The 26,062-nt window shown below is 31.5% G+C and overlaps 1 protein-coding gene across 2 annotated transcripts in view; it reads right to left on the reverse strand.

Moving 5' to 3' along the window:
• Positions 1–1,884: 1,884 nt before the first annotated feature.
• The window catches only part of Ergic2 (ERGIC and golgi 2), a 41,955-nt gene continuing 17,777 nt past the window's right edge, over positions 1,885–26,062 (reverse strand). For both annotated transcript variants that reach the window (XM_047548359.1, XM_047548360.1), the window contains exons 4-14: positions 25,129–25,175; positions 23,897–23,967; positions 22,153–22,193; positions 18,457–18,558; positions 17,185–17,280; positions 13,203–13,258; positions 12,220–12,318; positions 8,955–9,052; positions 5,981–6,143; positions 2,652–2,734; positions 1,885–2,477 (exon numbers count right to left, since the gene is read on the reverse strand). In XM_047548359.1, the coding sequence (XP_047404315.1) occupies positions 2,415–2,477; positions 2,652–2,734; positions 5,981–6,143; positions 8,955–9,052; positions 12,220–12,318; positions 13,203–13,258; positions 17,185–17,280; positions 18,457–18,558; positions 22,153–22,193; positions 23,897–23,967; positions 25,129–25,175 (919 nt within the window). In that variant the 3' untranslated portion in view covers positions 1,885–2,414. The remainder of the gene's footprint in view (positions 2,478–2,651; positions 2,735–5,980; positions 6,144–8,954; positions 9,053–12,219; positions 12,319–13,202; positions 13,259–17,184; positions 17,281–18,456; positions 18,559–22,152; positions 22,194–23,896; positions 23,968–25,128; positions 25,176–26,062) is intronic.

The raw sequence follows: 26,062 nt of genomic DNA on the forward strand, positions 1-26,062 counted from the left end.
TATGTAGGATGGAATGTATACATAATAGCTTATGAATACCCTAATAAAATGAAAAGTAGGACTGGACTGAGTAATAAAGTTGAGTATCAGGGCTAGAGGGACCCGCACGCATAGAGAAGGTTGCATGACAAGTAGGTCAGGAAAGTGCTTTTTGGAATGAAAGAGAAACACTTGGAGAGGCCAAAAACACCTACAGAATCCTAACACATAGTTACACTTCATCATTCAAAGAGGTGGGCAGAATTTTAATTCTTTCAGTGCCAAAAATATGACCCTATTTGAAGAGTGTCAGATGAAAATCTTACTAACTTTGAAGTTGAAATCAATGGCAAAGCAGGATTTTGAACTAATGAAATGCCTTTACAGTCAGTTTTAATGGGACAGATTAATTTCATTAAAAATTTAATGTGGTATTTAGAAAACATGGAAATAATTAAAAATCATATAAGTACAAAATTATTTTTTAAAAATCTTTTTAAAAGATACTTAACAGCTATAACCCTGAAAGTAACATAAATCAGCACTTTCCTCCCATTAAAAAACAAAAAAATCCCAACGTTGATTTAATTTTTTGGCAAGCAGGTTAAGAAGACCAACAACCCATCTAAAGTGGCTAAAATTCTAATTCTTTCCCATTAAAACTCCTTTTGAGAAAAGGTCTATTAGTTTCTAGCCCAACTTTGTTGAAAATAATATTAGAAGAAATAAAAAACACAGAGAAGTCTCATTCATTATTTGGAATTTCAATTCAAAAATCTTTTTTAAAACATGTTGTCACTTATATTAATCAGTTAACATTAGGGCTCTGTGATCCTGTATATTTTAAACAAAGATGCTTCTGTTATTTTAGGCAAAATACCCCAAATACCGTTCTACACAAGCCATATTGCAAAATAGCTTTGTCCTGATTTCTCTTAATGTCTACCCTCTTTTCAAAGAGGTCTTTATCTTCCTATTAACTGATTCCACTTCTAACCAAAAAAAATTCATTCTGGCTCTAACACTGCCACCCCCCACCAGGAAAAAAAAAAAAATCTTTTATCTTTAAAAATTTCTTCATTTGAAAAACTATAACAAGTGACCTGCCACTCTCTAAAACCACCATTTTTAATCTAGTTGTTTAGACTTGTTAAGGACTAAAATCTTCTGTTAGTCTCAATACCTACCTGGAATCTTGTTTTCCCATTTCCTTGAATGATTTAAACTTTGGGAATTGCTGATGATTGTTCTACTATTATTAAGTATTGCAAAAGGAAAACTGATGTTGGCATATATATTTGCAATATAGGTTTTAATGGCACCTAAGTGATAGCTCCCTTTCATTTTAAAACCAACCTTTAAATAGTTATGATAAAAGCAACACAACCTAATAAAAATCAACCATATTCAGGACACCCTGAATGCAATACTTCCTTCATAATCCAGCTTTATAGTTTAATGGACATTGTTTAATATGGCACTTCGGAGACCTGACGTTATTTTGTCATACTTAAAATTTGCCTCATACTTCTAATTTATTTAAAGTTACCCTGTTCCCCACTTATCACATGTATAAAATATTCTGGTTTTCCTCTTAACAAATTGATAATTTTTGCCATCAGAAGTGGATCTTTTTCTTTCTTATCCCCATCCCTCAAAATATATCGATAATATAATGGATTAGGAAATAGCATCCTCTAAAAAAAAAAAAATGTGCTTTCTTCTCCCTAGAGTCTCCACTATACAATTTGTGAATGATACCTCTGTTACATATTCTACCGACATATCTGCCCATAAGATTCTACCCTGAAAGTTTAGAAAAGTCAAGAATTCAAAGAAAAGCAGTTACTTTCATAAGACCAAAGAACTGGATAAAATGGTCTTGTCAATATGGCTTAACATTAATATGGCTATAACACAGGGACTAGTCCCTGTTTTCTTTATTAACATTGTGACCTGATCACAATTTTTTAAAGTCTAGACTGGTTTTCCATATGTTTTACATATTTTATTCTGACATCATATCTCTTAAAAACAAAAGGACGCAAACAATTGCAGTTATCAATGCCTTTTTCTTTAGATGTGGTTTCATTTCCTTCCTTTAGGCTTTTTGTTATCAAGAAGTAAGGTTTGAGTTCAACACTGTCCATTTGTTGTGAAAGTATCAGAAGGAGTCCTCTTCAAACCAACACTCCAGATGGACTTATTCACTGATTAGCTGCATAATTTCTTCTAGGACATTTGTAACAGACACAACATATACAGGATTTCCGTTTGTTTGTTTTTTTTTTTCCTTTTTTTTTCTTTTTTTAAATAAGTGTGTTTCCAGGTTCTCACTCATATTTTCTTTTCTTTGAATGTATTGCACAATATTTTATTATTAAAAAAGGTTTTATGTCTCAGGCAAAAAGTTTATCTCCTTCACTCAGGAGGCGCTAATGTGTATTATTTTCTAAAAGAGGTAAGTGGTTGTCTGTGTGGCCATCCTCAAAGGGGACCTAGTGGGGAAAAAGGAGAAAAAAGATCAAATCATTAGTTTTATTCCTTACACTATTTTCTCTAAACACAAAGTGTCTTTTGGTTAATTCTTTCTAGGCACAAAAAACGACTATTTAGATTTACAAATTATATTATGATTCAGAGATCGACACCAAGTATGTAGTACCACTTACAGAATGGACAGATTTATAGGCTCCAAGTCTGAATCGGCAGCAAATTATTTCGACAATAAATTTTCCAATTCCATGTAACATGCCTGTAACAAAATATAAGTTTATGTTTTTAATTAAATTATTCTGAAATTGCTATATATGGGTTAAAAAACTCAACTAACTATAATGGAATAATTTAAGGAAGGAAACAAAGTTGTCTGTATTATTCTCTTTCATGGTTAAAAACCAAGATAGTTATCCAGGCACAGTGGTACATGCCTGTAACCCAGGTAGCTCGGGAGGCTGAGGCAGGAGGACTGTGCAAGTTCAAAGCCAGCCTTAGAAACTTAGTAAGGACCTAAGCAACTTAGCAAGACCCTGTCTCTAAAAAAAATATGAAAAGGGCTAAGGATGAGGCTCAGTAGTTAAATGCCCCTGGGTTTGAGCCCCAGTACCAAAAAGAAAAAATTAAAAAATTAAAAAAAAAAAAAGTTGTGAATGGGGTAGTTTTCCTAATTTCTCTTCATTCACAATAGCATCGAAAAAAATAAAATACTTGGGAATCAATCTCACAAAAGAGGTGAAAGACCTCTACAATGAGAACTACAGAACACTAAAGAAAGAAATTCAAGAAAACCTTAGAAGATGGAAAGATCTCCCATGTTCCTGGATAGGCAGAATTAATATCGTCAAAATGGCTATACTACCTAAAGTGCTATACAGATTCAATGCAATTCCAATTAAAATCCCAATGATGTACCTTGCAGAAATAGAGCAAGCAATTATGAAATTCATCTGGAAGAATAAAAAACCTAGAATAGCTAAAGCAATCCTCAGTAGCAAGAGCGAAGCAGGGGGTATTGCAATACCAGATCTTCAACTCTACTACAAAGCAATAGTAACAAAAACGGCATGGTATTGGTACCAAAATAGACAGGTAGATCAATGGTACAGAATAGAGGACATGGACACAAACCCAAATAAATACAATTTTCTCATACTAGACAAAGGTTCCAACAATATGCAATGGAGAAAAGATAGCCTCTTCAACAAATGGTGCTGGGAAAACTGGAAAACCATATGCAATAGAATGAAATTAAACCCCTACCTCTCACCCTACACAAAACTCAACTCAAAATGGATCAAGGACCTCGGAATCAGACCAGAGACCCTGCATCTTATAGAAGAAAAAGTAGGTCCAAATCTTCAACTTGTTGGCTCAGGATCAGATTTCCTTAACAGGACTCCCATAGCACAAGAAATAAAAGCAAGAATCAACAACTGGGATAGATTCAAACTTAAAAGCTTTCTCTCAGTAAAGGAAACTATCAGCAATGTGAAGAGAGAGCCTACAGAGTGGGAGAATATCTTTGCCAACCATACCTCAGATAGAGCGCTAATTTCCAGAATCTATAAAGAACTCAAAAAACTCTACACCAAGAATACAAATAATCCAATCAACAAATGGGCTAAGGAAATGAACAGACACTTCACAGAAGAAGATGTACAAGTAATCAACAGATATATGAAAAAATGTTCAACATCCCTAGTAATAAGGGAAATGCAAATCAAAACTACCCTAAGATTTCATCTCACCCCAATTAGAATGGCGATTATCAAGAACACAAGCAACAATAGGTGTTGGCGAGGATGTGGTGAAAAAGGAACACTCATACATTGCTGGTGGGGTTGCAAATTAGTGCAGCCACTCTGGAAAGCAGTGTGGAGATTCCTCAGAAAGCTTGGAATGGAAACACCATTTGACCCAGCTATCCCACTCCTTGGCCTATACCCAAAGGACTTAAAATCAGCATACTACAGAGATACAGCCACATCAATGTTCATTGCTGCTCAATTCACCATAGCCAGATTGTGGAACCAACCTAGATGCCCTTCAGTTGATGAATGGATAAAGAAACTGTGGCATATTTATACAATGGAATATTACTCCGCAATGAAGAATGATAAAATTATGGCATTTGTAGGCAAATGGTCGAAATTGGAGAATATCATGCTAAGTGAGATAAGCCAATCTCAAAAAACTAAAGGACGAATGATCTCGCTGATAAGCGGATGAGGACATATAATGGGGGGTGGGAGGGGCTAGCATTAGGTTTAGGGTTAGGTTTAGAGTTAGGCTAAGGAGAGCGGCAAGAATGAAGGAAAGAAGGACTGTGTAGAGGGAAAAGAGGGGTGGGAGGGGTGGGGGGAGGGGAAAAATAAAATAAACATCATTACCCTATGTAAATGTGTTAAAAAAAAAAAAAAACTCAAGGGAAAAGAAAAAGTTATACATTTAAAAACAAATTGATATTTTAAAAAATCACAAGGTCATATAATTCATGACCTCAACATAATATTTTCAAGATTTCCCACATAATTTTAAAAATAAATTATCAACACACAGTTAAATAAAGCAAAAACAGGAATTACATAAGAAAAGTTACTCATTTGTTTAAAAAATATGCTTAAAAATATGATGACTTGGAAGGCTAAGGAAGGAGGATCGCAAGCTCAAGGCCATCCTCAGCAACTTAGCAAGGTCCTAAACAACTTAGTAAGACCCTGTCTCAAAATTAAAAATATAAAAAGAGTTGGGGATGTGGTTCAGTGGGTGAGCACTCATAGGTTCAATCCCCGGTATCAAAAAAAAATAAAAAAAGATTACAAGGCTATAAATCATTCAACTTCATGATGTAATACAAATAGGGATTAAAGATGAAAAAGGAAATGAACTTTTTCTCTACTTAGATCTCAAATTTTCATGATTACAATTCTGCAAATGATCTTTAAAAGAATTTCAAAATGTGGGGTCAAAAATCAAAACTTTATTGATTGAAAAAATCTCATACTACAAAATTGAAAGTAGCATATGATTTTACACAGTGTATAGCTTAAATGAAAAGGAAATTTGCACTTACATGACTATGTAAACTTATTTGGTTAAGTTTTAACTAAGCATTTTCTCATTTAACTCCACACTACACTTACAACTTAGATCTTTTATTGTGATTTCATAGATGAGAAAACAATTTCTGAAAAGGTATGTGACTCATTCAAGACTATCACCAAAAAAATGGCAGAATCTTGATTTAATTCTAGTTCTGTCTTCTGTTCACACCCAGGATATTTGTAGCTCACCAAATCTCCCTTAAATTAGTGAATGCTATGAAATTAGTTACTCTTAATGATGAGTCAATATAATTTTAGAGCTTTGAAATTAACGTTAAGCAAAAAGTTCTTCAAATATTAAAACATTAGAATGTGTATAACTGCCCCTTTTAAGGAGAAGCATCTTAAGTGTAACTAATAAACTTTTTAGAAATTAAGACAGAGAAATGACTATTAACCTGTTGTTGAAAAGATTCCTCCAACAATACCACAAAGTCTTACAAAAAATTGCCAGAATGGCATATGCTCCTCAGTGACTGTCACCATAAGAGAACTGAGATCATATTTCATAAATATCCCAGAGACTCCATGGCTGCCTGCAGCATGGTTAATGATACGTTCCTAAAAGGGGAGAGAAAAGAGGAAGAGAGTAACAAAATTTATGTTATTTGGTTACTAACATATATCATCAATATTAAGTCCCACAACTCTACTCTACAAGACATTCAAAATTCTTTACAAGTTATCATAAATACAAGATTAAACTCTTCAGACACAGTTATTCAGTATTCTTTGTGTGGTTAGCTTCTTAAACTATCAAAAGAGCAGAATCATTTTTTCCTATCTTTTTTCTTTTTTTTTTTGCAGTACTGGGGATTGAATCTGGGGTGGAGGGTGGAGGATTTTACCACCAAGCTACATGCCCAGTCATGCTTTTATCTTTTAAGACTGGGTCTTGCTAACATGCTGAAGCTGGCATCGAATTTGCGATCTTCCTGCATGCATTAGCCTCCAGAGTTGCTGGGATTAGAGGCATATGCCATCACACCTGGCACATTCTTTCCTATTTTCTCAAATAATTCAGCTTACGTGCAAGTTTTATATTGAGCCCAATAACTTAAAACTGAATTACATGTTCCTCATTGACTAAATCAATAAAAACTAAGTTTATATTTTGACATTTTAATATTTTATCTGCTAGGAATTTACAAAATAATCACATTTCTTTCCTGTCATATATGTAATCAGATTTAAAAAGCAATTAATTTCAGTTTCTGCTGTCCATTTTGAACTACACAACATGGAAAAAAAGACATAATGCACTAAGTTGAAAGATAACATTTTTTTGATTTATAAAAGGATTTTTTTTTTAAATAGGAATGCAACTAGAATGATAGATCTACCAGTATAAACAGTAAGAAAAAAAATTCTATTTTATTCTATCCTGCTTATACTTCCAAACTTGAGTTTGGAAACTAATAATTTTCTATAATAGCTCCAAACAACTATCTACCATAGTGCATTGTTATGACTTCTGACCCAGACTCTGTTTTTGGTAATTTTTAACTAAAGGGCACACTTCAGGAATACAAGCAATGTAATTATTGTTAGTAACTACTACCAAGGTGAATCCAAATACCTTTTATGTGGAGCATGACATACTCTTTCTCCTATTATTAGCACGATAGAGCCTTATAAGCCACTGATCATTTTCAATATTGACTTCACCTTAAAAATCTCTGAAATGTTCAATATCATGTTGTAAGTTACAACCCATAAGGATGGAAATTGTTTTAGAGATCAGGATATCTATTTAACAAAAGACTAATAATTTACTTTGGGTTCCAAGACCAAAGATAGTCAGCCCTCGCTTTCACTGCCCCTCAATCCGGCACCTTACCAACTCATCACTTCATTTCTCAAGTGAAACACAACTAATTTGGTCATCCTATCAGTATATACATCCCTCAAATGTTAAATGCTCTGAGATCTTACTATATATATATATTTTTTTAATTTGGATTAAATTTTATTTTAAAATACATCCTGGTGATAATTTCAAGTCAGTATATAGAGATCTTCCTCATTCTTCCTTTTTGAAGTTGCATGTTCTTCTATTGTGTAGATGTACAGTTTGGGTTGTTTCTAATCTTTACTATTATAAATAACAATACAATGAATAACCTCTCACACTCGACACTTTTGTATTTTTCTCATTTTATCTTGGGATAGGATTTCTAGGAAAGGGTTTGCTAGGTCAAATGGTAAATGTATACATCATTGTGCAGACAGCACCAAACTCCCTTCTACAGAGACTATATGACACTTTACATTTCTATAGCAACATATGTTCGTCTGTTTTCTACAAGGTCTTGTCAATCATGTATACTGTCTTCCAGATGTTTGCTAATCTTATGGTGAGAAATATTTCCCTATCCTTACAGAAATGTTGAAAAGCACAATATATACTTTCCTAGTTTCTTTGTGTATACACACATAAATATATAAATACACATAATATTATATACTTGGTTTTACTCCCTGAGCCACTTGAAAAGTTAGACACAATATTTTACCCCTAAAAAACCCACCTAACTTCAGAACATGGAAAATTCCACAAGTATTAAGAACCTGGTCATAGTAAGTCACAAGAATATTAAAAGAAAACTATAAATGAAGAAAAGCAAATTTTAAAAAGCACTTATTTTTGCCTTGCAATTTTTCTTGATGTTAATATTTGAATATTTACCATTGTTAAACAAAAAACAAGAAAATAAGGGCTGGAGATGTAGCTCAATGGTAAGAGTCCTTGCCTAGCAAGTGCAAGGCCCTGGGTTTTAAATGCTGCGCTACAAAAAAACAACAAAGTAGGTAAGAAGTCTATTAAATGTTTCAATTCGAAAACCCTGCTCATCATTGTTGGTATTTATTTATAAAACCATACTGTTCTGAGGTTCCAGAACACTTTATCAGATAAATACAAAATATTAAATTAGAGAAGCAAGTCCTCTAAATTTGCTATCTGATCTACAATAACCACACATATTCCATGGTGGGAACATTTACAAAAAAATAAGTAACACAGACATCAGAAAATCTGCTGGCCAATTAAGAACCGCCTATACCAATATATAGGAAAGAATATTACAAAATTAAAGACATTATGAATAAGTGATGTCATCATAGTTTAACAATTTGAAGTTTTCACTAACTAGAAACATTTCAGATTTAAAAAAATATTCTTTGCTCACTCCAAAATATACTAATATCCACTTCTGATAAATTTTTGGCTTAAAATGTTAATTCATTTCGAAATCTCACATTTTAAAATGAGGGAGGGAGTCAACTAAAATTTGAACCTTGTAGCTAGGGAACTGTAAAACAGTAACAACAACAACAAAAAAATCATTTTACCAATCAGAATCAACTTACCCTTTCTGTCACAGAAAACTGATGGGTGTCTGCTGAAATTTTATATGTATGTAGTTTTGTTGGCACAACTGTAATAAAATATTGGAACATCTGGTTGTCTAAAATAAAAATAAAATGTTTTTCATCAATTCAGTAGCAACAGAACTACTGCCAGATATATCCTTCTAGTAAATACATTAAACTTGAAATTTAATATTATACTTAACTTAATGTCTAACAAAATGAAAATAATAATATACTCACACTTGGTAAAACAAGTTCCTGGTCACGCTCTTTTTCTCTTTCTCTCTCTCTCATACACACACACACACACACACACACACACAAACACACAATGTTAAAAAAATATGAACTAGTGATTTAGTTAGGTAGCCCTTATAATCATTATCATTCTCAAATGAAATATGGAAAAATAAAGGTAACATTTCTTTGTAGTACGTGAATAGGAGTAAAATAAAATTACAATAAGCCAGGTGTGGCAGCGCATGCCTGTAATCCCAGTAGCTCCAGAGGCAGAGGCTAGAAGATCATAAGTTAAAACCAGTCTCAGCAAAAGTGAGGCACTAAGCAACTTAATGAGATCCCTGTCTCTAAATAAAATACAAAATCAGGTGGGGATGTGGCTCAGTATTTGAGTGCACCCGAGTTCAATTCTTGGTACCCTCCACCCAAAAAATTACAATAGTATAATTATCACAATTTTCAGCTTCTCCTAATATCTTAAGATATACTAACAAACCAAAATTTATTAGCCCAACTTTAAATAAAGCAGGACGATAAGAAACTATTAAATGACTACTGTGAAATCAAGAGAATCATTTTTATGGTCACTAGGCATGCCTACGTTTAATACAAGCAAAAAATACCAGTATTTTCTTTTTTTTTTTTTTTTTTTTTTGGGTGCTGGGTATCGAACCCAGGACCTTGTGCTTACAAGGCAAGCACTCTACCAACTGAGCTATCTCCCCAGCCCCAGTATTTTCAATTACTAAGTAATTTAAAATAATTAATAGCTCATATAACACAAGACACTTTCATTCTCTAGGTATATTCTAAAAAATTAGGTGTGTCTGTAGATAAGCAGTGAGGCCACATTATGTCTGAACTGAAAACAGATGTACTTCACCCAACATAGTAATTTTCTTTGAAAAAAAAGTGTATATAATTTTAAATTAATTTTGATGAATCAGCTGAATAGCTTCTTTAAAATAAAAATTCTAGGTCTTTTCCCCAGAGACTGTAATTCAAATTGATAAGAAACTAGGAAGACGCACTTTTCACAAAGACCCCAATAATTCTGATAGAGAGCAGGCCAAGAATACTTTAAGAAAAACTGTAATAGAAAAAGTTTTACTATTTAACAGGGAATGCAAATCTTTCTATAAAGCAAGCACAAATGTAGTGGGAATGCAACTTGAGTTTTAATCAATGTTGTGCCAATTACTAGCTTTACAGTTTCAGACAAGTCAATTAACCATAATTTCTAATTTTCTTAAGAAGGGTAAGGCACAAACTGGACAGAGCATGCCCTACTTAAATGGGCATCTTATTCATCCCTTTGTAGAACTAGCAGCACCATTTTAAAAAAGAATTCAAGAATCAGTAATGTAGATGTGATCTTTAGAAAATTAAATGTATCAACTCATTAAACATATTTTAATTACTCCAGACAAACAAAATAAACCCATGAGGCAAATATGAGCCATGGAAAACTGTATAGTTTGTATACATCTCTTCCTCCGTCTTTGTCCAAGTTCACTAAGAACAGAATCTTACTTCCCTTCACTGATTTGGAGCAATTGAGGCATGTTTCATGGAAGCCTGATAAGCCCAAAGTTTGTAGCATTAAGTTTATAAAATGAGGCATATCTCATAAGGAATTCTATGAGTTTAGACACACAGTATTAAATGAAAACAAGATATGTTTAAAGACCAACAAAGTCTGTGAGTGTGCATTAAAAGAAAATGCTTATTTAAGCTAGAAATTTAAAAACTTATGTTTCCCATTTTTATATAAATTGGATGTGGGCTGCAGAGAGGTGTTTAGCTACTAAAGAAGGCATATACTCTGTGCCCTTTTTAGATATGGCCAAAAAAGATGTGGGAAAGTGGGCTTTGTTCTCTTGAACAAAGCCAAGAGAAAAGAAGAATGTGGGATTGGGGAGCTCTGCCTAGAAGCAGAATAGGACAAAATCAAGGCACATATCCATTTCCAGAGCAGGGATATGTCAGATTTGTCCAGCTGAATTTCAAAATTGTTATGGATCACTAACTCATATGTATCACTTCTTCTTCCCTTGTTTTGAATAGGAATATTTAGTGCAGTTACAACACTGTCTGGCTCCAAAAGTGTAAGGGAGGTCCTTAAAAGGTACAGTTGAAGAGCTAGATTTCAGCTCTTTATTTTTTTATTACAATATGACCAGATAAGCAAAGGAAAGGCAATCAAACGTCTTCAGAAAACATGGAAATAGATTACTTGAACTAAGAAAATAATCCTTTCATGTTTGAATAAACTGACACTTTAATTAGAATTGAATTTTTAAAAATAATACTGTCCTATAATGTACTACTTTTGACCATATTAATAACTAAGTCACTCTGGAAAACTATAAAATTCTTATGCTTGGAAAATTCTCCAGGGAGGTTTCTAAAATAGTTCTTATGCATTTTAGAACTCTGAATCTATACAAGAAATAAAATGTTTCTTATAATACTGAAATTTTCTTTGTTCTTTTTTTAGTGAATATAGAAAAATGGACTTTTGCCCAATTAACATATCAACCTTTCATATAGTTACAGACTGTTTAAATTCTTTCTCCTGCTTACCCATAACTCTAATTTCTTTATTCTATGACATTACTTATTTTGCAAAACTGGAGTAGAACCCAGGGCCTCATGCTTGCTAGGCAAATGCTCTACAATTGAACTAGGCCCTAACCTTTTTTTTTTTTTTCCCTCTGAAATGGCTCTTGCTAAGTTGCACAGATTGGCCTCAAACTTGCCATCTTCCTGCCTCAGCCTCCCAAGTAGTTGGGATTACAGATGTGTGCCACCAAGCCTTGCTCTGTATTATAACTTATTTTTTAACATTAAAATTTCACGCACTTCTAGGACAATTCTCTCTGTGCAACTCATTCATCAGCCACTTGAAGATTATCTTTACAAGGGGGTTAGTAAGAACATAATTAAAAATGTACTGATAGTAAGGTTATAAAAACCATTTCCTATATGTAAAGTATTAGAGTAATTATTAAATACTTACAATCTACAGCAATTTTTTCAGTTCCATCTAAAGGATTAATAATTCCTGGAATAAGTTCTCCAAAAGACAAATGATCTATTCTGTGAGAAAAGTTGTAAGCTAAGAAACAAAATAAAAACAACTAAGTAGAGAAGTTATATTATTCAAAAATACATGTTACAGATTGGTTTACATTTTTATCTATTCTCAAATGAAAATATCTAAATTTTACAAGTATAATAATACAGTATTTAAAACATTAAGTTGAGAAAATACATCAGAATTAAATGTGTAAGAGTAAATAAATTCTGATCAAATACTGTCTTAAGCTTTATAAATTTATGCAAATTAAATTCTAAAGAACAGTATTACATTTAATCCTGATGGCAACACACACACACACACACACACACACACACACACACACACACCTCTTTGTTGATCCGATCAATAAATCGTACAGTTGCAAGACTCTTGTTACATGAATTGGGATGGTATTTATCTGGCCAGATGATGAAGCTGATCACAGATATTTTTAATATATATTATTGCTATGACCAAACTGATTTTTAATAGAATTTACTTTATCTTCAGCTGACTTTAAAAATAAGTCTTCTCACAATCACTACACCAAACTTTATACATACACGGTATGTCCATATTTAGATTTAAAATTGAAGTAAACTTCAAATACATTCTCGTCTATAAAAATTGGTGGAACTGCATATAAAGTGATACAAAGTACATCTAGGCTTTCATCCCTAACCTTAGCAGTATCTGAGCTACGAGTAAACAGAAATAAAGGCAGATTGAAGACAAAAATGGATTAAAGTACAAAAATTTAATAATTAATTTTCTTCTTCAGAGTATGTATGTTTTTAAAAAGCTTACTTTCAGAGCCCTACTTCACACCTGCATTAAAACAAACAAAAACACAACCAAGAAAGCCCCCACTTTTTTCCTTAAAGATCATCTACACTGAAAAAATTTCAGAAACTACTCACAGTCAGTGTTGACAAGTGCTGCTAAATGTGCATGACCTCGAGGATGTGGAATTGCCCTGAAAGGAAGAAAAAAGAATTAAAGTAATAACACTTAAATATATAACTAATTAAAACTCAAAAGTGGATCTTTCCTAAGTTACATAATTATTTGTAGTACAAACTAATAGAAGAATACATTTGGTCTATAATTAAGCAGACAAGTCTTGTCATGTTGGCGGTGCAATAAACTGGGGGTTGGCAAATTTTTTCATAAGAAAACAGGTAATAAATATTTTAGGCTTTGTGAGCCAACATACAATAGCAAAGATATTACGGAGTTAAGTTGTATAATGAGAATACAAATTCTCACAAACTTTTATTGATGAAACTCAAAACAGTAATAACCAAGTACTACTTTTTGTAATACAAGTGTTTTACAGGGAAGTTACTCTATCCTTAGTGTTCCTATTTTCAAAACTGATCACAAATATTTATCTGTTAACGATGATCTATAATGAAATCTTACATATTTCAAATTTGGAAATATAAATCCATGACTAATTTGAATTGGGCATATTCATTACTTGAAAGGTATATTCACAACACTATCAGATTCTGGGTATTTGCCTTTAAGCATGTCATTACATTATAGATTAATAACTCTTAATTTAAGGCATAATTTACTAACTGCATAGTTAAAAGGATTTTAAAACAGTGATTTCCTTTGCACTTGCATCAAGGTCTGAAATTTTGGAAGTACAATTTGAGATAAGATAATATATCCAAGTAGGATAATGGAAACCTAATTCTTACCTAAACTTTCAACAACACAAGTTGTGTTAAGAGCAAAGTATTAAGAGTAAAGGAAATCATTAAAAAATCACTTAACATTATTTGCCATCAAAATAACCTTTACCACAATATAAGTTTCATATATAAACACTGTTTTTGCCTTATGACTTTAGGTTAAATTCATCAAGAAACCTAACTGAGCATGCACAAAACTACATTTCCAAAGCTACTCTGTTTGGTAACAGTGGTACATGGTATTTTCTCAATGAGAAAAGTTTCCATCTTGGCAGTGAGCTTTAAAAAAAGGGAGTAAAATTTTACTACTGCTAAGTCATCAAATTCCTGTGTACTAGGGCAAGTTAGAATATTCAGCTTTTATTTTTAACAAAAAGTCATCGAAATTACAATAGTCCATGAGAGCAAATTAAATTTATCACTACCAGTTCAAAACACATGATAAATTTGTATATTTTCTGCAAAATACTGATGAAAAATGAATAACCATAGACTTTTAAACCTTCTATATTTTTGCAATTTGAAAATGTACTCAAGTAAACCTTTTTCTGCTACTATGTTTTTACCACCATCAGTTGTAACACATCCTAGCAGATTTCACTTTATGTTGTATTGAATTCGTGCTTTCTTGAGTTCTTTAAAAATATTCTTCCCTAAGTTATTTCATGCAGACTAATCATAGATTCTAATTTAATCACTTGAAACTCAAAATTGATTCTTCAAATAAAAAACAGTATTGGTAACTCCTATCTACTTTATCAAGTGCTTAGTAAAACCATTCAAAATCACCTGCCTTGCTATTTAACTGACTATTAGCTACTGCTATTAAGGTCCTCAACTCCTGCAGCACTTTCCTTGCTGAAGGCTAATTACCTAAAGCAAATTGATTTTCTCTGAATATAGTTTTTCAGCTGCTGCAATCAAACACAATTTCATTAACTTAGTGCATGGTTTTCCTTCCTTGGGTAACCAGTGAGCACTCGAAAACTTACTTTAATTGCAACCTCACTTTCCTTTTTTATTTTTATGAAGAAATTCTACTAGATATTCTATTTTCTAATTTTTCTGACACTGTTTTTCTATGAGTTAGGTTAACATCCAATGAAATTAAAATTTTGTGCAACAAAGCATCTCCCTATGCACCGAAATAACTAGTAGTTTAGTCTGGTAAAGTGCCCTGTGTGTAGGGTAAAGTATATTACTTCAGACTCACTATTAAGACTAAAAGTATACTGTTATAGGCTATATTCCTATTCCCACTAAGGTTATCACTCTAACATATTCCTAATAAAATTCTAAACAAATTTGTAGACAGGAAATTTCTGAATAATCAAATTAGAGTATTATATCTGACTTCAATGGTTTCTCTCTCATAGTCTCACAAACCAGCATTTTTTTCTGAGAGGTATAGAGAACAATTTTAAACTATGCCTCCTTTTTAAATTTTCTTTTAAAATTTTGTTAAAAGATGCCCTTAAAAATTAATGAAATAATTGCATAAATATGCATATTCCTTTAAAATATTAAAAGTTAAAAATCAATTAAATCATCCTTAGTACTGATGATAGCAGTTCTCTGACCCTTGTTAAAGCTCCTCTTAGGGAAGTCAGATATCACAATGTACCTATTTCTTTTCTGGTATACTGTAATTTCTACCCCATCAGATAGGAAATCTAGCCCAAGTGATCTTTCAGTGGAGGAAAAGTTATTCTGAAAATTGGTAAGGGTTGGGGAGAGGCCTTTCTGACTGTGACAATTACTGGGAAGGGGTTGCTACTGGCATTTGTGGACAACAGCCAGAGAAACAAGACAAACTGCAAAGAAATCAGCAGTCTCACATTAAAAAAAGAATTGTTCCACATCTTGCCCGACTTTAAAATGCCCTAAGAGACATTCATGCACATGAAAGACCTATTTATAATAATCTCAATCTAGAAATTAATTCCATTTAGCTTCACAAAGTACTTGTGGGAGTTTCAATATACACTAAATTTCCCAAGAAACTGAGGCAAGATTATATAGTGTTTTGTTTACAGCATTAAAAAGTTGTTCATTATTTCAGAATACCATCTCATCAATAGAGATGCCACTCATGGTATTTGTGTAGCCAATACACTTGTCTCAGTCTGCTAATGGTTCTACATGTAAGTGGTAAGCATCTGCCTGCTTCCTTATGCTTTCTAGTGTACTCATGTTCAAGCATATGCATACTGAAATACATATTATAAATCATGTTCTTTTTATAACTCTCTTATATTACAGTTAGGATTGGCATTATGTTTGAGAGATAATATGAAATTTTCAAAATGATCAATTCTGAACTTGATAAATATAAGACCAAAAAGTTAGAAATGTGTTTACATAAAGATACCATTGAGTTGACAAGATACAAACCGAATGCTTTTCTGTGTGGCCTCTCTTATTGAGAGTATAAGTTATCATCATGAGAGTATAAGTTTCCTTCTTGGACCAGGATATTGTTTGTAAGCAAAGGTATAACAACATCTAAATTTCTTTGAACTATTATTCACTGCCTCTAAGATAGTAAGAAATTCTAAGGTTCTGAGTAACAGATTGGGGATGGGTAGCATGGGTCCTGGCCATAGCAAACAAATAACAAAAATCTGAGGGAGGATATCTATTTATTCATTCAGAAATTACCCAACATTTATTATTTCACAACTTCTATGCTACATGCAGCTCATAAAGAGGTGTGATCTGATATTTTTCATTGAATTTTGCCTAATTTAACTTTATTTCAGACACTGCTAGCTTCTAACTACATCAAAATATTTGTCAAGAATTAGTAAAGACTAAATTTTGGTGAGGACTACCACAGGGTTTTAAACAAAAAAAAGCCTAATAACATAACAACATGACCAAGAGTTCTCTGGGTACTAAAACTTAGCAAGCAGAAAGTTTTAATTCATATTTACCTATAGTACTTTTACTCTGCAATTAAAAATATAATATGACTTTTACTTTTGCCCTGAAGTAGTTTTTAAAGTTAATATATTCTTCTATGTCCTGAGAATGAAGCCCTCCAAAACAATCTTAAGACATTTAAAAATAGATATACAACATTTTAAGCAGTCCTTTACTAACTAGCTATATATTATCTCATTAGGAAAAAAATTTACTTTTAACCAGGCACCAACCTTGTCTAAAATATTTTCAGTAAGTGAAAAGAACATACTTGCCCACAGTTATGTGAAAATTCCCTGCTACTTTATTAACATATAGATGACCACGAATTCTGCATGCATCTGGAGACTGTGATGAATCATCTTCCCTATTAAAACAAGATATATTAAGAGTACTTAAAATATATTTGCCATAATTACTATTCTGTGGTAATAAAATGATATATAGGAGGGAAAAAAAGTCCCAAAAGATAAATTTCCAGATAATATCCTAAATGTCAAAAATAGAATAGCAGTTCCCTGAAGTCTCCACAGTTAGAAAAATTATACATCTACAAAATAGAAAAAAATAGATAATTATTACATATCTACTATGTTTACACAAATCTAAAATTACATATTTCTCTAAATCTAACCAAAGGACTAAATTCAAAGACAGAAGAAAGGTTAAACAAAATAATTGGTCTAACCAAAAACATACTTTCTTCATCTATTTCTGGCACTGAGGGAGAAAGGGGAGGACAGGAATAAAACTAAAGAAAGGAAAGGGAATCCTTTCTAAATTCCAATATACAATGACAATTTCTTCCTAAGAAATGTAAAATCTCTGTGTATTTTTAAAGTATCCTTTTTATGATTATAACTTTTCTTAATATCAGCTATTTTAACCTTTAAAATTGAAGAAATAAACAAAGTCCCTAACCAAAATTTATACATCCTCATAAGAGTAAATGCAATTAATTTCTTCATAAAACCTAGAATAATTTTATATATACAAATATATTTAAAAAAGGGGGGGGGGAAGCAGTACTAAGGATTAAACCTAGTGCTGCTTAACCACTGAGCCACATTCCCAGTCCTTTTTATTTTTCATTTGAGATAAGGTCTCGCTAAGTTGCTGAGGCTTTCTTTGAACTTCTGATCATCCTCCTGCTCAGCCTCCTGAGTCACAGGGATTACAGGTGTGTGCCACTGTGTCTTGCCCTAATACAATTTTATATGAAAGTATACCACAAACAAAGTAAATGAATTAAATAAAAGTAAAATAATATATTGTAATAGTCCTGGATCAAATTACAGGTTATATACATAAAAATAAAAACCAGTATTTAATAGTGTATCATTAATAACTAAAAATAATTATTACTTCATTATAGAATTATTAATGGTTAATAATAATATTCAGTAAAAAAAGTCTTCATAGTACAAATTATTCCATTTTAAGAAAAATAAGATTCAGAAAACTAAACCAACAGTAAAACTATGTCAAAGTAAATTCACAGTAAGTATAGTAAATTGTTGCAGATTTAAAATGCATATCTCACCTCGGTGGAAGTGCTGTTGATGCACTTTTAAAAGCACTTTTAAATATCACATCTTGAAGTGAATGCTCTTCTTGCAGCCTACTTTGAATCAGCTGCAGCATCCTAAATTCAACACAAATAATAATTTAGAAATACAGTGAGGTATACAAAGAGAGTCAACAGTTATTCAAAAATAACAATGATTAGCTGACTTAACTAAACCATATATATTTAATATACAGGATTTTATTCCAAAATAAAGTATATCAAGTTTTCTCTAGTTACTTCTTTGGAAGCAAGAAAAACAAGGTAAAGTAGTTTGAAGTCTAATAGCTGATATTCAGAAATCTCTCTGATTTCATCAATAATGGACATGCAGTCAGGGTTATCAAAAAGAAGTTCTGCTACCTGAGTATCTAAATTAATCTTTCATACATATGTGCACAATTACAAAATTCTAACTTTTTGTCAGGCATTAAATTGTTACCAATACAAAGAATAAGACAAGTAAGGACACAAAATAGACTTGATGGACTGGATATGGTAGATTACTAAGGTACAAACCCACACCACCAGCATCTACTTCTGATTTCAAACTAAATAATGAGACCATTTAAATATCACCTGGTGTCGATTCCCAAAAGAGCTAAACTTTATTCTATTACAAGATCATTCTAAACCATGTTCTTCCTATACATTTTTAAAAACAGTATCAACATATAAAGCATAGGATTATAAAAAGCAAAGAATACATATGAGAAAAAAAACCTAGGTTTTATCTCCTTTAACATCTTTAAATAACTAATATCCCAAGTCATTTGTAGTAAAGTTCAAATTCAGCAAGTATAAAAATTAAATATGGTAGAGAAAAAGGAATGAATGGGCAGAACAGAATTTTTAGGGCAATGAAAGTATTCTTTTTAGTAGTATGATAGTGGATATGTTTATTACATATTTGTCAACTCACAGAATATACAATATCAAGAATGAATCCTAATGTACACTACTTAAACTATTCTAAAAAATAAAGTCTATTAACACACACACACACACACCACTGAACTTGGATAGGTATGTACAAACACAGGCACTTAAAAATGTAAATGTAAATCTGATAAAAATTCACACTCCACCAAATGATAAAATAAGAATTTTCTAGAAATGAAAGTGGGTGATAAAATATGTATGCACCATCCACCTAAACACTGATATAACAGGCTATATTTAAATAATTCATATTTATACTGTAAATTTAGTTTGGAATAAATCTTAAATTTGACTTTAAAAAGTAGAAATTCAGAAAGGCTATGTCCAGGGTTTGATTTTTTTTTTTTTTTTTTTTACAAAAGAAAGAATATTTGGGTTCCTAAATATTTTACGATCTTTGCTACCTGCACCTCAGATAAAACATTAATCTCCAGGATATATAAAGATCTCAAAAAATTCAACACTATAAAAACAAATAACCTAATCAATAAATGGGCAAAGGAACTGAACAGACACTTCACAGAAGAAACATGAATGGTCAACAAATATATGAGAAAATGTTCAATATCTCTAGCAATTAGAGAAATGCAAATCAAAACTACACTGAAATGTCAGATCACTCCAGTCAAAATGGCAATTATCAAGAATGCAAATAACAATGTATGTTGGTGAGGATGTGGGGAAAAAGGTACACTCATACACTGCTGGTAGGACTGCAAATTGTTGCTACCACTCTGAAAAGTAGTATGGAGATTCCTCAGAAAACTTGAAATGGTACCACCATTTGACCCAGTTATCCCACTCCTCCGGCTTATACCCACAGGACTTACAATCAGCAAACTAGAGACCTGGCCACATCAATGCTTACAGCAGCTCAATTCACAATAGTTAAGCTATGGGAACCATCCTAAGTGCCCTTCAACAGATGATTGGATAAAGAAAATGTAGTATACAAAAACAATGGAATATTACTCAGCCATAAAAAGACTGAAATTATGGCATTTGCTAGTAAATAGATGGGGCTGGAGACAGTTATGGTAAGTGAAATAAGCCAATCTCAAAAAAACAAAGGTTGAATGTTCTCTCTGATATGTGGATGCTGACTCAAAATAGGCTAGGACAGGGATGGCAGGAGGTGTCACCAGATTGGACAGGGCAGAGTGGGGGAAAAGGAGGAAGGATGGGAATGGGAAGGACAGTAGAATGAATTGGACATAACTTTCCTGTGATCATATATGAATATATGACTAGTGTGATTCACATCAAGTACAACCACAAAAATGGGAAGTTACACTCCCATATTGAATGTCAAAATACATTCCACTGTCATGTACAACTAAAAATAACAAATAAAAAATTTAAAATAAAAAATAATAATTTAAGAAAGTAGAAGACCAACTGAGAAAATTTAACCTCTTAGCAAATTCTAAGGGTAAAAAATATGCTCATATGCAAATTATTTTTGAAGATGTAAGGCTTTGGAAATCTCTAGGTCATTCAAGAGTAAGTGAAGAATATATATTGAGAAGCGAACTATGATAATCTAAAAAGCTTCAAGAAATAAATCCCATCTTCAGATATATACATTTAAAGACTTAATATCGTGGGATCCAAGTCCAGCAGAAATTGAAAGCTTTATGTTTTTGTATATTTTGTATTTCTAGAGTTCAATTTTTCATGCTAGGCAGTGACCAAAGACATTGATGACAACAAAGCATGTTTTCAAGTAAATTCTGCTTATATTAATCAATAAAGCTATATTCCACATAGGAAGGTATGTAGAAGACCATGATGAAATGAATTAAATTACAGGTGAAAGGAGACCTCTCACTTTAATATTTTTGGAGAAAAGTGAAGTATTTCATCTCTGAAGCATTCTACTAAAAACACTAGAAACCCAGAGATACCTAATATTCACTGCTTTTGTTCAACCACATTTAATTTCAACTTTCACATTAAAATTCCCCAAAAGGTGAAATCAGAAATTAAAAAGAAATACCCCTGAAAAATACTTAGGGAGACTAGAAAACAAAATGGCTTTAAAAACTTTCTTTGCAATAATCTTAAACTATTTAACACCTTTTAAAGTGCAAAACATAGCCTGAGAACCAAAAAGAAAGTAATACATGGGGGTAGGGGAAGCAATTACAACAAAGGACTAATTTCTTAAGAATACAAAAGGTTCTAAAAGTTAAGAAAAAAATCCAACCAAATAAAATAGGCATACACCATGACCAAGTAGTTTCATAAAAAGAGAAAATACCAATGATGAAAAAAATTCCACAAATATATTCAACTGATTGATAAGAAAACTAATTAAAATCATCACAATATCAATTTTCATCCATCAAATTGGCAAATATTTTTGAAAAGTCTGGTTATACCTATTTTTGACAAGGTTGTACAGAAACAAGTACTCTCATATGGTTTGGAAGCATAAGCAAAATGTTTTATGAGAATATGCCACTCCATCTATGAAAATGTTCAATAAAATACCTACTGAAAGAAATTCTAGCTCTAGAAATTTTCCACACGCATGCTAACAGAAGTACATAAAGAATTAGGTTCATGGATATTCACTGAGTATCATTTTTAATATTAAAATTCTAGAAGAAATATAGTAAATCCTGATGAAAATGCATAGAGAAAAAAGTCGATCTACAAATCATTTATAAGAGACAAAACATGATCTAGATTTCTATGAATAATAATACTTTGTTAACTTATTACCTCTGCCATTCTTTCTGCTGTGGTGAAAGATCAAATATTACCTGAAACAAAAAAAAAACATAATCGCTAGCATTGTCAAGTATTCTTGGCATTTGTAACACAATTTTTAAAAATTTGTTCTGAGCAAGAAAGGTAAATTTACAGTGTTACTGAAAACCAAGTATTCAAGATTTATATTTAATCCAAGTCAAATTATAAAATTTTAATGTGATTTCATTCAAAAATAGAATATAATTTGCTAATCACAAATAATTTGCTGCTAAAATTATGTTTTTTATTAACAGACGTAAGTAATCAATCTATTATAGGTACAAAAATGGTATTTTATGACTTAAATCATTTAAATGATGGAAGGATGAAACTAACAATTATGGGGACTGTGGGTGGGGAAGCATATGGCTCAAGTGTAAAAGTCAAGCATCTAAAGCCCATATTCTTGCTAGGAGGCAACAAGAATTCTATTCTCAGCCAAATCTTCATTTGCAGGCCAAATAGCTTCCTCCATGACTGGCAAAGAAATTCATGTTACAGTCTATAAAACAACCCCCACATTCTTGCCAAAAAAGAAATCTCAAATCCTTCCACAAAATGATTAACAAAATTTAAAAAGACACACAAAAAAATTAAGAATGGTAGAATTTAAAAGCAATGAAACATTGTTAAAACTATTCTTAAAATAGTATAAAATGTGATGCAAATGTTAAAGTGTCTAGTAGTCTGGATTAAAGTTTCCAGATAATAGCTCAATGTGCTGTAACAGTATCCAAACTGAAAGGTATATAACTTCATATAAAAAATACTAAATAGTCAATTGTGTCAGCAGGAAAACAGGTCAGGAAGAGAGGGTAAGGGTAGCAATAGCAAATTCACTTTTCTATACAAATTTCTACTATAAAAGAGTGTATATCAAAAGTACACATTTTGTTGCTGTAAAAAACAAATATGAATTCAGCAATCAAAACCCTATTCAGTTACTTCAAGTTTTCCTCTACCACTTTTAGTTATCATTTTGTAATTTTGCTTAAAGAAGGGTTTACAACTGCCAATGATGAACAAAAAAGAATTCAAGAATACATGTGAAAACATAAGTACCACACTACCAAAAGGCAGTCAGCAACTAAAAAGTAGTCGGAAGTTGCATCCTTTTTCTCAGAAGCTTCTTTAGGGCTAATTCTGAATAGGTCTTGTTATCACTGAACCTGTCGCCGTAATGTGACGGTGTTTGCTTTGAAGCTAATAAGAGAACATCAGCATTTCTTGAGAAGTGTAAATGAGGTATAAAATAATACATGCCTATGAAAATTCTCCTCTTAAATAATGCTTCATTCTTGATCATAAGAAAAATACAGCTCAAATATTTTTAAAGACTAAAATTTTATATAAGAATAGAACATAAAAGTTTCTAAATCATTAGAGAAAAAGTAGAAAATCTTATCACTATGGCAACTAAAAGCAAAGATAGAAGGAAACTATTAGGAAGCATTAATGAAAAATACAAAATAAGGTTATACAGATTTTAGAGGCTCATTCCAAAATGTTAACAATGGCTATGCCAGTCTTTGATATTAGACATAACTTTTCTCCCCTGACCTCCACCTAAATTTTGCACAAATAATATGGATTACGTATGAAATAAGAAAAATTATATTAAAAACTCAGAAAACTAAAAGCAAATATCAAACTGGTCTTCAAGTATATAATTCCTCAAAGTGTATACTTCAAAAATTATGTGAATTAAACTTACTGGTTCATAAACTAGACCATCTGCAGATGCAACCATTGTTTCTGCTAAATCCAATACATCTGCTCCAACATCTGCATTGAACAAATTTAAAAATTAGAAGTTTTTACATTCTTTGCTCAGAGTCGAACATCAGATATAAACAAATTAAAATGACTAAGAGAAAACTCACAATGTAGCTTCACTTTCCTACAGTGCTTATTTGTTCAAAAGTTAAAACAGTACCATTTGTAACTTTGGTGGATATTACTCCAAAATTGAATAATGATTTTTCTATTTCTTGCTCAGAAAAGTAGATGACACAGAATTGCATGGTAAATAGCATAAATTTTAACTGAATTAAAAAGCTTTGCAAAAATTGTCAAGAACCTAATCACAAGTAATAAATGACTACTGAACAAAATTTTAACTAAAAGAATTATTTTTCAAGACTAAGAGGAATCTTAAAGCTATAGATAGCTTAAAAAAGGCAATAAATAGAAAATCTTACTTTGAAAAGACTAATATTTTAGTAGTATTCAAACATTTAGACTAAGGAAAAATATGATATATTCAGTATTAAAACTAACTCAAAATTGGGGATATAAAGTATTTCCTCATCTCTTAAATGACTAACACTAAAATTCCACATTAAAAAATTTTGTCTAAACTAATCATTTCTTTGTTTCTACTTTTCAAGCAATAACTTAAGATCTTTTTCATATAAAAGCATCCTCATTTTTGTGAGCAATACAGATTCAAACTATTATCTGGCATACTAGTATTTTTCCACTTCTAACAATAGAGAAAGCCAGAAAAGAGAAGAAAAAAAGGTAAATTATCACTATTCACTTAAAAGAATTGAATTTGTATTTTAAAATCAAAGAATAAACATATAGCAAATGGTAACAAATTAATATGGTGAAACAGGATATGTCTGTGGAAATGGATATAGAATCTGTTACTTCAAACAAAAAAGAAAGCATATATCTACTCTAGAATTCTAATAGACAGAACTTCCCCCAATTTTATTTATTTTAATTATACTTAATATGAATTAAATCTTTTTATGTAGAAGAAATATAATGAATATAAACTGAGGTGAAACAATTTTCATTATTAAATACTAATCAATAAAATTCTTAATTTTGTAAAAGAAAAACAAGATTAAAATACAACCAATAGCTTTTAATTTTTACTGACAATTGTTTGAACCATAAACTATACAGAAATTCTTCAGGTTAAGGTATACTTACATTGACACTTCATGGCAACAGTAATATCTATGTTGATTCTCAATTTGCTAAAAGATAAAAAGGTAAACAATAGTACCTATCAACTAATCAGCAAAACATGAAAAATATAAACTGATTATAAAAAACTTGGATTTCAAACATAATAAAATATATCAATTAGAATTTAGATTGCATTTTTTATGGCCAAAACAAAGGTACTTTAAAAGTTCTATTTTGATTAATCCAAAAACCTGAGTTCACAGATTTTTAACACAATTTTAATTTGTTAATGGCATCTCTACCATAATAGATGATAACAATGAGCAATCCAGAAAGTCTTAACCTCTGTTTATATAAACTTTGGATAGAATATTCCTGTAAGACTGTAAAACTTTCAAAAATCAAGAATTAAGTATTCTAAGTTTTTTCCTCTACCTACCATAAATACCATACATCATGCATTATGGTACATACAAATAATCTTCTTTATTTTATATAAGGAAATTATAAAGGTGATGGCTTCCATTTTTCAAACAAACCACCAGTATTCAAACTAGCATTAATGCTGTCATAAAATCAAATAACTACTTAAAGTGGCATACTGGAAACTAGATACTCAGGATAAATACATCAAATTACCAGAAAACAAACAAGCATCCAACGCTTGAAATTTTGTATGGTCTTTAAAAGGTTAGATTATTTTCAAATGATTAGTTTGAATAAATTTTCAAATACCAGAATTAATTAAGCATTCTAAATAACAGAATGAGACTACCAAATTCAATCCTGCGCTTCCTACAAAAACTTTTATCACTAATAATTTTCATCTGATTTCAATAGGAATTATAAATTTTAGAGCTTCATAATATCTTAAAGTTGTCTACAGTTCAAACTGTGCTCAAAATAAACTCAGGGCTTAGGTCCAGGAAAAACTGTAGAAACCAGAGAAGGAAGT

Source organism: Sciurus carolinensis, chromosome 4, assembly GCF_902686445.1.
Source record: "Sciurus carolinensis chromosome 4, mSciCar1.2, whole genome shotgun sequence".
Lineage (NCBI taxonomy): Eukaryota > Metazoa > Chordata > Mammalia > Rodentia > Sciuridae > Sciurus > Sciurus carolinensis.